At 43.6% G+C, this 13,960-nt stretch overlaps 1 protein-coding gene across 6 annotated transcripts in view; it reads left to right on the forward strand.

The window, feature by feature from the left end:
• HELZ (helicase with zinc finger) overlaps window positions 1–13,960 on the forward strand; it is a 156,107-nt gene that overhangs the window by 14,812 nt on the left and 127,335 nt on the right. For 5 of the 6 annotated variants that reach the window (XM_030296660.1, XM_030296664.1, XM_030296661.1 and 2 more), the window contains 2 exons: window positions 9,806–10,033; window positions 12,367–12,403. In XM_030296660.1, the coding sequence (XP_030152520.1) occupies window positions 9,824–10,033; window positions 12,367–12,403 (247 nt within the window). In that variant the 5' untranslated portion in view covers window positions 9,806–9,823. Of the gene's footprint in view, window positions 1–9,805; window positions 10,034–12,366; window positions 12,404–13,960 lie in introns of those variants that run through there. The other variant, XM_030296665.1, reaches the window with a different exon arrangement.

Below are 13,960 nucleotides of genomic sequence, written 5' to 3' on the forward strand. Positions count from 1 at the left end.
GTAATTTGATTGCTTCATAAATGTGGGTTTTTAAATATGTATACTTTTAATGATTAGTAAGCATGTTAAATGATTTGGGAGGAGGCTCAAACTTTTCAAGAAATAATTTGGAATTATTGAAAGAAGGCTATTGCCAGAATTGCTAGCAATTCTAAAATATGGGTCAGGAAAAGCCAAGCTAGTAGATGGAAGAAAACCCCTCAGTTTTAGCTGCTGATACAGCTTTTAAAATTTAGTTTTTCTTGGGGCACCTGGGTGGCTCAGTCGGTTGAACGTCCGACTCTTGGTTTCAGCTCAGGTCATTATCTCACGGTTCGTGAGTTGGAGCCCTGTATTGGGCTCTCCGCTGACAGTGTGAAGCCTGCTCAGGATTCTCTCTCTCCCTTTCTTCTCTCTGCCCGCCCCCCCGCCACCAAATAAATACATAAACTTAAAAAAATTAAAAGTTTTTCTTATTTTTATCATTTTAATTACTAAAACAGATGGTGGAAGGTCCATTAGGGTATTTCTTTTATGCATTTAAAACATTTTACTTTGCTATGTGATTCCATTCATTCTGGAATTTAGGAGAATTTACCTCTTTATGAAAGAAATTATTCAAAATGGAATATGATTGATGATCTTAGTTTCTAGTTTTCTTCTCAATAGGCTTAGTCTCTCTTCTAATGCTTCTTGCATGCTCAGAGATTTTATAAGAGTTTTAGAGAAAAGTGCGAGCAAGACTGGGTGAATATTAAACACAGTCGAATGAATAAAACTTTTGCTTTGCAGAATATTTTGCCTGTGTATCTCATAGAACCATCGCAGATTCCAGTTTTGGATAAAAGCAGATAAGTTTAAAGATAACACAACATTCCTCCTTATGACTTGGAATTCTAATGAGTATTTAATTTGGTACAGGACAGTTCTTGGAATGCTTGGCATTCAGGTTATTTTAGGCCATCTCTTTGGGAAATTCAATTAAAGTCTTTATTGAATGGCTTTAGTGAATTGAATGTGTCTCGGGATATAAATGATATATATAAGATATGACCCCGATTTATAAGATGGTTGTGTTGGGCAGATAGGGCATCTTATATGATATATTTAATCCAAAATAATAGAGGATTCTGTAGGAAGTACTGGTTTGGGGAGAGCATCTTAGGGAAGTAGGTATGGAAGCCTTCATTTAAAGGTGAGTAGGAGTTAGGTTCAGAGAGAGAGGAGGGCAGGGACTGCAGGCAGAGGGACGGGCATGGTGTCAGAGACTGGGAAGCCCGACTGCCCGTGGGTTGTGGTGGGAAAGTTAGGTGGTAGCCAGACTGTGGGTGGCCTGGATATTTAGTACCGAAGCTCCTTGCCACCTCCAGAGGCGTGGCCCTTCATGCTCTGCCCCTTGAGGAAGCCTGACTCCCTAGCTCAGGAGGGAGAAGGGGGTGTGTCCTTCCCCCATGGGGCTAGGTCATGGGGCTTATTTTAATGTATCAATCTGGCTTTTCTTTTGTCACAACATTTACTTTCCAGTAGAGTCTTGTTTTCAGAATAATAGAATTTCCACAGGGAAAATAATAATGCATGAGGCAGATTAAAGGCAAATAATTAAAAAAAAAAAAGTGAATCACAACTTTTTTCTGGCAGTTCTTCCTTTGTTTACATTTTTGTTTTGTTGTTTAAAGAAACTTGTGTATTTTATTGTATTTGTCTTTTAAGTTTTCCTGTGGTTTTATTGTTATATAGCTTAATAATTGAGGATAACTTGGAGTCCAATCAAGTCCCGATTATGGCTCTTAGTAATTGCTGTCAGAGTGGATAGTGGTAATGTTTAGCACAGCTCTTCAGTCTTACGAGATCTTTACAGATGCAGTCTGATTCATTCCACCCAAGTCAATCATGAGGGAGATAATTTTTTTTTGTTTCTGATGGAGACAAACGTCTAAGACAGAGATACAGAAATCATCTTCGGTTTAGATTGAAGAAATTTTATTTGCTACTATGGGCTCCTGCTGTTTGATCACAGTTTATTTTTGTTCTTTGAAGTCTGTCTTTAATCAAATAAGATTTTTAGCTCTTTTGAAATAAAGGGGAGCCATGCCTACATTAATAAGAAAAATTAATTTAAGGAAGATAACTGATTAAAAAAAATTTTTTTAATGTTTATTTTTGAGAGAGGGAGAGAGAGAGCACGAGCAGGAGAGGGGGAGAGAGAGAGGGAGACACAGAATCCCAAGCAGGCTCCAGGCTCTGAGCTGTCAGCGGGGCTTGAACTCACAAACTGTGAGATCATGGCCTGAGCCGAAGTCGGACGCCTAACCAACTGAGCCACCCAGGCGCCCCATAACTGATTTTTTTTTTAAACAATAAAATACATTTCATGCCTTGATTTCATGGTGGTCTGATGGTTATTCTCATACTGTTTTATTTTTATTTTTTTTTTTATTTTTTTTTTTTCAACGTTTATTTATTTTTGGGACAGAGAGAGACAGAGCATGAACGGGGGAGGGGCAGAGAGAGAGGGAGACACAGAATCGGAAACAGGCTCCAGGCTCTGAGCCATCAGCCCAGAGCCCGACGCGGGGCTCGAACTCACGGAGCGCGAGATCGTGACCTGGCTGAAGTCGGACGCTTAACCGACTGCGCCACCCAGGCGCCCCATCTCATACTGTTTTAGAAAGAAGTCCCCAGTGGGCAAAGAATGATGCTTTTAAAAATCACCTTCCTTTTTTTCATCTGTTACTGAAAATATCTTAGTCCAGGCCTGTCTACCTACCGCCTCTGTGGTGCACTATTGATTTCATTTTTCTTCCAATATTTACTTTTGGTTCTAGACAAATTACCTAGTGATGATGGAATTCTTCAAAAATATTCTATATTTTGTGCCAAGTGAACTCAATGATTGCTCTATTTGGAGACATTCTTTCTGAAGGCTCCATTCTTGCCTCTAAAACCTACATGCACGGAAGAGGAAATGTATAGGTTTTCCATTTATTAACAACACGCTTATCCTTCTGTATCTGTTTCTTTTCAATTTTTAAAAACTATGTTAGGGGCGCCTGGGTGGCTCAGTCGGTTGGGCAACTGACTTCGGCTCAGGTCATGATCTCACACTCCGTGAGTTCGAGCCCCGCGTCGGGCTCTGTGCTGAAGGCTCGGAGCCTGGAGCCTGTTTCAGATTCTGTGTCTCCCTCTCTCTCTGACCCTCCCCCGTTCATGCTCTGTCTCTCTATGTCTCAAAAATAAATAAACGTCAAATAAAAAAAAAAAATTTAAAAATAAAAACTATGTTAGGGGCCCCTGGGTGGCTTGGTCGGTTGAGCATCCACCTCTTTTAAATTTTTTTTTTTTTTTCAACGTTTATTTATTTTTGGGACAGAGAGAGACAGAGCATGAACGGGGGAGGGGCAGAGAGAGAGGGAGACACAGAATCGGAAACAGGCTCCAGGCTCTGAGCCATCAGCCCAGAGCCCGACGCGGGGCTCGAACTCCCGGACCGCGAGATCGTGACCTGGCTGAAGTCGGACGCTCAACCGACTGCGCCACCCAGGCGCCCCGAGCATCCACCTCTTGATTTCGTCTCAGGTGATGATCTCATGATTCGTGGGTTCGAGCCCTGTGTTGGGTTCTGTGCTGTCAGCATGGGGCCTGCTTGGGCATTTCTCTGTCCTCCTTTCTCTGCCCCTCCCCTGCTTGGATGTGCATGTGCGCGTGCTCGCGCTCTCTCTCTCTCTCAAAATAAATAAACTTTAAAAAACAAAAACCATATTAATTATGACACCGATTCCTATTTTAAAAGCAATTTAAAAGTTTATTCTTAAAATTATCATACAGTAAAAGTTGGCTTTTGTCTTTTGGTGTATACTTCTATTAATTTCCTACATGTATAGTTTGTGCACCTAGCACCGCAGTCAGGATACAGAGCAGTGTCCTCACCCTCTTCTTTCATAGTCACCCATCTCCCCCCCCAATAACCCCTCCCGCCACTGACCTTTTTCCATCCCTTTAGTCTTGGCTTTTCGAAAATATAATACAAATGGGATCATACAATGTGTAAGCTTTTAAGACTGGGCTCTTTTACTTTTTCAGTCGTGTAAGGTATTGCATATATTGCAAACGTATTCTTTTTTTATTGCTGAGTAGTTTTCCATGGTCACTTATTAAGGGACATTTGGATGTATCTCAGTTTCTAGCAGTTATGAATAGAGCTGCTGTAAACGTTTGTGTATAGATTTTTGTGTGAACGTGTCTTTTCATTTCTCCAGGGTAGCTGTCTGGGGAGAGGGGATTGCTGGGTCATGTAGTGAGTATGTGTTTAACTTTTTTAAGAAATTGTCAGCCCTTTTTCTGGAGTAGCTGTACCATTTTATATTCCCACCAGCAATGTCTTGAGTGTTCCAGTTCTTCCGCATTGCCGATGTTATCAGTGTTTGTAATGTAGCCACTCTAATAGTATGTAGTAGTGTCTAATCATGGTTTTAATTTGCATTTCTCTGATGACTAAAGCCTCATCTTTTCATGTGCTAATTTGCCATCATTATGCCCTCTTTGGAGTGTGTGTGGAAATCTTTTATCCAGCTTTTAATTTGGTTGTTTGCTTATTGTTGAGTTTTGAGACTTCTTTCTGTGTTCAGACACAAATCCTCTTTCAGACATGTGATGTGCAGATAATTTTTTCTTAGTCTTTAGTTTTCCTTCTCTTAACAGTGTCTTTCAAAGAGCCAAAGTGTAATTTTGATGAAGTCCAATTTATCAGTGTCTTTCCTTTTTTTTTTTTTTTAATTGTACTAAGATGGATAGATTTTAAAACAAATTTCTTTTCTATAAAAGTAGTGAAACTAACTTAGTGATAGCGATGTTCTTATAAAGTTGACTTGTGGAAAGTGCAAATGTTATCATTTCTTGGAAAGGTGGTGCTGATTAAAATACTCCTTATCCTTAGTCTTAGGGACGCACGGGACTTTTGCTTCACCAAAGGAGATGATTGGCTTAGGTTTGTGAAGACTTTCACACTTTCTTTTATTTTTATTTTTATTAAATGTTTATTTATTTTTTGAGAGACAGCGAGTGCAAGGGATGGGCAGAGAGATGGAAACTAGGCTCTGCTCTGTCAGCGCAGAGCTGGATGCTGGGCTCAAACTCATGAACCGAACGATGAGATCATGACCTGAGCTTAATGGACTGAGACCCCCATGCGCCCCTTTAAGATTTTATTTTTAAGTAATCTCTACACCCAACGTGGGGCTCGAACTCACAACCCTGAGATCAAGAGTTGTGTGCTTCACTGACTAAGCCAGCCAGGTGCTTCTAGAATTGTATTTTTAACAGGCAGAATAACCAAGTATCACATTAAGCCATTTCTCTCCCAAGCCCACTTTTTTCTTCTTTATATTTACCGTTATTAGCAATCAATAACTGTGGCCAGTGTTACTAATAATCGTGTGTATATATATTATAAGACAATTATCAGCTCATTCAGTTTTTCACATCCTGGGAGGTGCTAATCAGACATACATGTATATCAATTAGCCCCAACTGCCTGGGTTAAACTAGAAAGAAATTTCTTGGCTCACTTAACTGCAAAGTCCAGGCATAGTTAGCTGGAGTTGGGGCTCAAGTGATGTCATCAGGACTGTTTCTCCCTATGGATCAACTCTGCCTTTTCCTGTACAGACTTCAGTTGTAGGGGCCGTATGTTAGAAAAGTGGCCGCAGCATATTCAACCCCGGGAGCCTCTCACACTTTAGGTTTAGTGGGAAAGAACACCTGTGTTTTTCCCAGAAGCCTCAGCAGAAGTCTCGTGTCTCATTGGTTCTTACGGGGTCACATGTCTTGCCTGAGCCAGTCTTTGTGTTTGGGGCTATGAGCCAGTTGTGGTCACATGACACCCTTGGGTTCCTTGATGCGGTCCGCTCTTCAGGAACCATATGGACTGAGAGTAGGGCCGAGGTGAATTCTCAAAGGGAAAATGTGGGCTTTTGTTAGCAGGAAAAGGAATGGATACTGGGTGGCCAAACAACTAATGATATTAGTCTTTTTTATAGGTCAGCAGCAGATTGCAGGAGTTAATGGATTTAGGTTGGAATCTTGGTTTCCCTTGCCTGTGAAGTCACACACTCCCAAGCCCATGTTCCCCACAGGTGGAGGAGTTTGTAGAAAGTTACATACAGTGTTTTATATTCTTTTTATGCAAGTTGGTTGTTTTTAACAGGAAGAGAAAAAATCAAGGCTGATAGGGGGTAGATCTCACAATGGGCGGATGTGATGCTTCTTCCTGTATCGATGTGATTCACGGGACTCATCTCCATTCCCTGGGCCTCCCTGTCCCCATGGGAGAGACTCTTAGAGCTTGGTCACTGTTTGCCCTTGGATCAGGCTGTTCTGGGCAGGCGGTAGGATTGTACGTTGTTGAGACAGCTGTGTCTGTATCCTAGACAAGAGTGTCAGCCACACAGTGAGGTGTATCTGGGTGCTGGCCTCTTCCAGGAGTAGTAGTTCTACTCTTACTGTGTATTTTCTATAGTCCATTTTAGCATGGCTGAGACATTGTCTCGCTTTGACTGGCAGTTTTTATTTTACCCATGAGAAAGCTTTTTTAACTTCTTCAGAAGGAGGATGTGTAGCTAAGTCCTTCTGTTTTCTGAAAAACCAGAGAAAATAGTTGAATAAGACCTGCTTTGTACTGAGGTCCACACTACAGCTAAGTACCCCTGGTGAGGTTCAGGTAGGACTTGGGGAGAAACTAATTATTAAGACCTGATTAACAAAGGTAAGTGTGGTAGAAACCTTCACATCCTCTTCTGAGATGGGCACTTGAACCTAATGAATCAGACATTAACTCTTCAAGTTAATTCCCCCTGGAGCTGCTGAAGTTAATAGTTCTGTCCCCAATCTGCTGATATATTAATGTTTTGAGATATCCCTGGGGAGTATGCTTGGTGGCTGATGTTGACAGGAGTCTTTGTGATCTCCCTTTGTAGCCAGTTTTAGGGGTTGTCTTGTGTATATCAGTGACATACAAATGTACTTATTTCTCCAGTGGCCATTCTTGCGTAATCATTATCAGTTTATTGAGATGGGTAAAATGGATGAAAATAATTGCTCTGTTAACTAGGTAGTTACGCAGAGTGTTATTTTGTTTACTGTAAATATAGTATTGTATGTTGAGATCAGTGAAGTGATTCTACTTTATGTAAACTGAAAATTTGGAATTTTAGGGAAATAGCCATAGCTGACGCTTCCTGAGCACTTACTGTGTGCTAGGCATTCTCGTAAGTGTTCTACACACGATACTTCACCTGATCCTACATTAACCATAGGAGGTAGGCAGTAGTTGTTTGCCAGTTTTTTTTTTTAATTTTTTTTTTTAACGTTTATTTATTTTTGAGACAGAGAGAGACAGAGCATGAATAGGGGAGGGGCAGAGAGAGAGGGAGACACAGAATCCGAAACAGGCTCCAGGCTCTGAGCTGTCAGCACAGAGCCCGACGCGGGGCTCGAACTCACGGACTGTGAGATCATGACCTGAGCCGAAGTCGGACGCTTAACCGACTGAGCCACCCAGGCGCCCCAGTTGTTTGCCAGTTTTGAGGTGAGCAAGTTGGGTGGGATACTGGAGGTTAAGTCACTCGCCCCAGGCTGTGCAGCTCGTGAGTATCTGGGTGAGGGGGCCGGTGAGTTTTGAATGCAAGGCCTCTGGCTCTGCGTCTGTGCTCTGGCTCCCTGTGCTCTGTTCTCTTCCTAAGAAAGATTTTAGCTTGTGCATTCTTAGTTTTTCTTTTCACTTCTTTTGTAATATTTTCTAGATGCGGCTGAGAGTTTTACAGGAAAGATTTGCCAATTCTGAGGCCTTTGGCGTCCATGGGTTTATGCATCTACTTTTGCTATTGTCTGGCAAGCCAACGCGAGAAGCTCGTTTGTATCAGTAGTTGTCAATCAGGAATGAGTTCCGCCCCCCAGGGGACATTTGCTCCGGTCTGGAGATACTTCCGGTTGTCACAGGTTGGGAGGTGCCACTGGCCAGAGATGCTGCTAAATATCTTACAGCATCCAGGACAGCTCTCCCTCGGCAAAGACCTACTCGGACCAAAGTGTCAGTAGCATCATCTGAGGTCTCTATAATCAGTTATTATTTTGTAGTGTCGCTATTTTGTCTTCCTTTCTTTAAAGCAGGTCATTCACTTTGCAAGTTTTACTTATTCATTTTGAGAGAGAGAGACAGACAGACAGACAGAATCCTCAGCGGGCTCCCTACTGTCAGCATGAGCCCAGTGTGGGGCTCGATCTCAGAAGCTGCGAGACCATGCCCTGAGCTGAAATCAGGGGTCCCGTGCTTACCCGACTGAGCCACTCAGGTGCACTGCACTTTTTGACCTACGAGTATCTCCAAGTTGAAGGGGCCCGGACGGACCTCTGCAGACTTCTGTCATCACGCCCAACTCACTGCCACCGTGTTCTGGGTGCCCGTCCACGGCTTTCTCCCCTCAGCTCTCGCTGTGTGCGGCGCATGGCAGAAGAAGAGCAGGGGAGCCTGGGCCAGGTGGCCGTCAGAGCTGGAGAGGCGGCAGGAAGCTCGCCGGGGCTGCGGGCAGGAGAGGAGGCGAGAGGGACCGATGAGCACCTGGGGCCGGTGGGTCAGGTGGAAGGTGGGGAAGAGCAGGAGGGCCGGCAAGCGAGGGGGGGGGCGGGCAGGAAACGCACTCTCCGTGCCTGACCGAGCTGGTGACGGGCGGTCCGCGAGAGTGCTCCCGCGACGCAGTGTCGTGATCGGCAGTCCACGGGGTTGAGGTCCTCTCTGCCCAGGCGTCGTGCTCTCGCCGTGAGCCATCCAGCTGGGGCGAGGCCGGGCTTGCATTCGCAGACTCTCCTCCTCGGACCGCCGTGGTGGTGTCTTCCTGATGGCCGTGCCCGCTTCTCGCCTGTTCTTACGGCACTTCTGTGGGAGAGCCTCCTTCTTCCTGTGACAGCCCATCACGCCCCAGCGCTTGTGGAATAAAGCCCTCCCTTCTTGCGGCCCTTGAGGTCATTCGCGGCTCCTCCGCTTTCCCTGACACACCTGGAGTTTAGGTCACGCAGTTGTTCCTCTTCGTGGTTTCGCTTGAACTCTTCTCTCTGAAAATCCCGCGTACGCTCTCCCTGTCATCTCTGTGTAGGGAACTCCCGTTCACCTTTCGAGGCCAGCTCATGCCTTGTGGCGGATGGAATAAGTCTTTCTCGGAATTGCTGCTCTTGCCAGAATCGGAGTTGCCTGAGAACAGCCGTGCTGTGCTCCATCGTGGTGGACTTCGGGGCTGCTAGCACAGGGCCCGGCCTCGGGGAATGTTTGCCGAATTGAATGAATAGGCGGTTCAAACTGGCATTTTAGCCAGGTTTTTATGTTGGTGGGAAAAATCCTGCACGGTATAGGTCTTGATTCTCTGCGATCCCAGTCACGGAATTACAATACTGAAATTGGGAGGTTTGGATATGAAGCATTTCTGTACCTTCTGGTTTAAAAAAAACACACAAAACAGCCTTCATGGTTTGTTGCACCTTGCAGTACTCAAAGTCATGTTTCCTTTATCAATTTGACTCATTTCTACATTTGGTGGTTGGTTGTGTGATCTCTACTTACGGTTGATGTTATGCTTGGATCTTAGTAAAGACTTCATAAAATGTAAAAGAGAAGTATAGATTTTGTAGCATCACAAGCTCAGCTGTGACCTTGATCAGAAGGCTGGTTGAGAGTAACTATTCCGAGAGATAATTAAACCAACGGAGGTAGGAATGAGACTAGAATTGAAAACGAGTGAGATTTTAAAACCTTCTCTGACCTATCCTTTCTTTCTGTCTTTAGGATTTTTGTCCCTGAGTCATGGAAGACAGAAGAGCTGAGAAGTCATGTGAACAAGCGTGCGAATCACTTAAGAGGCAGGACTATGAAATGACCCTCAAGCACTGCACAGAGGCCCTCCTTTCTCTTGGCCAGTACTCCATGGCCGACTTCACAGGGCCATGTCCACTGGAGATAGAAAGCATCAAAATTGAGAGTCTTCTTTACAGAATCGCCTCGTTTTTGCAACTGGTGGGTAAACACTGTCAATAAGCCAATGCTGAGCCGTGAAAAATGGACTTTTTCATTGAGTGGGGAAAATTGTTGGCCACAATCACCTAAGTCTGGGCTGATGTGGCTAGTGATTGCTGAACGTGTTTGACAGCAACAACTGTTTTTACACCTTTAAAATTGTTTAATACAACTTATTGTATAGCATTTTGGGTTATCCACTCATTCGGCAAATATTTATTGAGTGTATACTATGTACCGGACACTGGTCTAGGTACTTGATAGACATTGGTGGAAAAAAATGATCTTCACGATATTTTTTCTAGCTGGGGGACAGACCCTAAACAGTACATATTACACATAAGTAGACACTTGAGAGTGTTAGAAGGTAGCAGTCTGCTGAAAAAAAAAAAGTCATGGCAAGGGAGATTTGGGGATACAGGGTTAGGGTTGGGGTTGCAATTTGAAATTGAGTGGTCAGGGTCGGCTTTGCTGATAAGGGGATACGAAGGAGGCAAGGGAGCGAGCCATGTCAAAATCTGGAGGAAGAACATTACAGGCAGAGGCAACAGTCAGTGCGAAGGTTCTGAGGCAGAAGCCTGCCCGGCATATTTGAGAAATAGCTAGAAGACCAGTGTGCTGGAGAAAAGTATGTGAGGGGGAGTGGGCAATGGGGCTGAATCCTGTAGGGCCCTCCAGGTCCCTATAAGGACCTGGTTTTCTTCTACTTAAGTTGGGGAGCTCTTGTTAGGTTTTGAGCAGAGGAATGGCATGATCTGATTTGGCAGGGATTCTTTGGCTTTTATATTGAGGGTAGACTCTGGAGGGGTAAGTGAGGCAGGGGGACTAGTTGGGAAGCTGTTGGAATAATCCAGGCCAGACACGATAGTGACTCAGGCAAAACGGCGGCCGCAGAGAGAGTGAGGAGTGGTTTGATTCTGGTTCTAAGTTGAAGGTCGGACTAGTATGATTTCCTAATACATTGAATGCAGGGAGTGAGAGAGAGAGAGAGAGAGAGAGAGCGGTCACAGATTACTTACTTCGATGTTGCTTTGTCTGAGCATTTGGAAAGTGGAGTTTCCTCAACTGAGATGACAAGGCTGTCGGTGGTGCACAGGTTTTGTGGGGCAAGTTGGGAGTTCAGTTTTGGACATCCTGAGTTTGAGATGTCATTTAGATAGCCGGCTGGAGATGTTGAGGAAGCAGTCAGGCAGGTGTGGAGTTTGGGAGAGAGGTCTGGGTCAAAGATACTGACTTAAGAGTTGGGGGCCTGTAGATGACATCTAAAGTCTTGAGCCTGGGTGAGATCACCAAGGGAATGAACGAATGTACATAGAGAAGAGGAGAGGACCGAGGACTTAGTCTTAATGGCACTACAGTGTGAAGAGGTGCAGGAGAAGAAGAGGAACCAGCAAAGCAGCCTGAAGAGCAACGCTTGACGTAAAGGAAAACTAAGGGAGGGCCGTGAACCCGTAGCCAAGTAAAGAAAGTGGATCCAAGTGAGAGAGTGGTCAGCAGTGTCTGTTGCTGTGAATGTAGTAGTGAGAATTGAGAGGCGACGGAGATGTGACAGTGCATCTGAATGGGAACGAGTCAGCGTAGACCGCGTGTCCGGCTGGATGCAGTGGAGGTCACTGGAGACCAGCACGAGAGCAGCCTCCGTGGAGTGGCGGTGCCCATCTGACTAAAGACGGTTCGAGAGTCACCGGGAAGGAATTGAAGTACATGAGTATAGACAGTTCTCGGGGAGTTTTGTCCCAAAGAGGCACAAAAAAGTGAGAGTGGTAACTGGTGGGAGAAGCGAGGTCACAAGAAGGATTTTTTTAAGATGGGTGAAGTAGCCCCATGTTTGTTTAAAGGACTGAATCAATGGAAAGCAAAAAAGTCAGCGATGTAGGAGTAGAGGCGGCTTGCCGGAGCGATGTTCTTGAGCGGGTTATAAGAGCAGGTCTGCCCCAGCGGTACGCTAGAAAGGGCCCTGGAGGCTGGCCTGGTAACAGGCGGAAGGCAGAGAGTGCGCTGGGAAGCGGGCAGACGTGGGGTGACAGTCCTCGGGAACTCTCTTCTCAGGGCTCTGTTTTCTCAGGGGAGTCGTTAGCTGAGCGTGATCGTGAGGGAGGAGGTTCTGGTGGTTTGGAAGTAGAGAAGGTGAGAAGGAGTGTGAGTAATGGACAGGGAAGGACATTATATTGTTGGTAGAGCACATGAGTTAGTTTTGCTCTGTGAATACTAAATTGCAAACATTAATAATCACACTTTGAAACAAAGTTGAGTTTCTGTTTTTGTTTTTGATAAAATCTGTTTTAAGCTGCCCTTGAACGACTTAATTTTATCTTGTATCTTTTATTTTGCAGAAAAACTATGGGCAAGCTGATGAAGATTGTAGGCATGGTATGTTTAAGAATGGGACTGTTTTCTGCTTTGAAAATTTTGAGTTATTTAAATTGAGCAGTGTTTAAGATTTGATTTTTTTATATGCTAATTTCAAGAGAGATTAAAACATTTGAAACCCCCTCACTGTGGTTACTAGTAACTAATGTGGATGGCGACTTTCCTGCTCTGATGGATGTACATCTGAACATTGTTCATCGTCATGAGTGGGAACACTGATAGTGTCCTTTTAAAGTTTGTGTGAGTATTTTTAGTCAATAAGAGCCAAATATTAAGACCCGTCACACACATTGATTAAGATGTTAAGCTTGGATAAATTGAGAGTCTTGTCTGTCCATCTTAGAATGTTTTTTTCCCTTCAGTAGATGTCCCTTAGAGAAGAGAGCCTGACTGGCATGCTCGTTAGTGCTTTATTTCTGTTTTCTTTGGGCAAGAAATTAACTAGAAAGATTTTTGCTCTTTGGGTACTCGTAGAATAGGAATGCTTTTCTTCGTGATTCCTGCCAGTTCACTGGAATGAATCTCCGAGTGAGTGGGAGAAGGGGTACAGTGTGTGGTGGGAAGTTTTGCTTCAATCACAGCTGTGATTTGAATAATAGAATGTTTCGTTTATCCAGAATTTGGGGGAGGGGTGCTGAGGTGTTAAACAGAGGTTAATTTTTTTATTACTCCTTTGTATCAAAACTTTTAAAAGTATTAACTGTTCTTGTTGTAAACCTTAAAAACTATCTGACATACTCCTGTGGCATATTGGACATAATTTAACCATTCACTGAAGAATGTGAACGCCCTTTAACAAAATCTTTACTATCTCTGGACATTTAAAATTACCCACAACAACAACAAAAAATAAAATTACCAGGGAGCCAAATAACAATAAGTCAGATAATATAGAGGAATATGAAGAAGGGAATCATTTCCCCTTTTTATCCCATCTGAAGAAATCATGGTTATTACCTTGCTGTATCTTTGGTATCTTTCTCTATAGTGATAAACACAAATGCCTAAAATATGTAGATAGGGGTTTTCCTTTAAAAATTAAAAAAGATTCATGTGATCAGTACAAAGCAGATTGCTTTCTTACATACCAACAGATCATAGATAGGTGTCTTTCTTTTTTTAATTTCTGTTTTTATTTATTTATTTATTTATTTATTTATTTATTTATTTATTTATTTATTTATTTATTTTGAGAGAGAGAGAGAGACACATAGCGAGCGGGGAAGGGGCAGAGAGAGAGAGAGAGGGAGAGAGGATCCCAAGCAGCCTCCGTACTGTCAGTGCAGAGCCCGATGTGTTGCTCGAACTCATGAACCGTGAGATTATGATGTGAGCCAAGATCAAGAGTCGGACACTGGACCGACTGAGCCACCTGGGTACCTGTCATGGATATCTTTCTAAGTTTCTCCAGTTCCAATTACTGCTTAATATTCCATACTATAAATGTTTTCCTATTTCCTCAAAACTTCTCATATCGGTAGGCGTTCAGGTGGTTCTTGTGTCCTCGTTTGTCATTATAATCCATCCTGTAATAAAAACATATTCTTCTTTAGTGTT

The sequence above is a fragment of the Lynx canadensis genome, chromosome E1, assembly GCF_007474595.2.
Source record: "Lynx canadensis isolate LIC74 chromosome E1, mLynCan4.pri.v2, whole genome shotgun sequence".
NCBI classification, from domain to species: Eukaryota; Metazoa; Chordata; class Mammalia; order Carnivora; family Felidae; genus Lynx; species Lynx canadensis.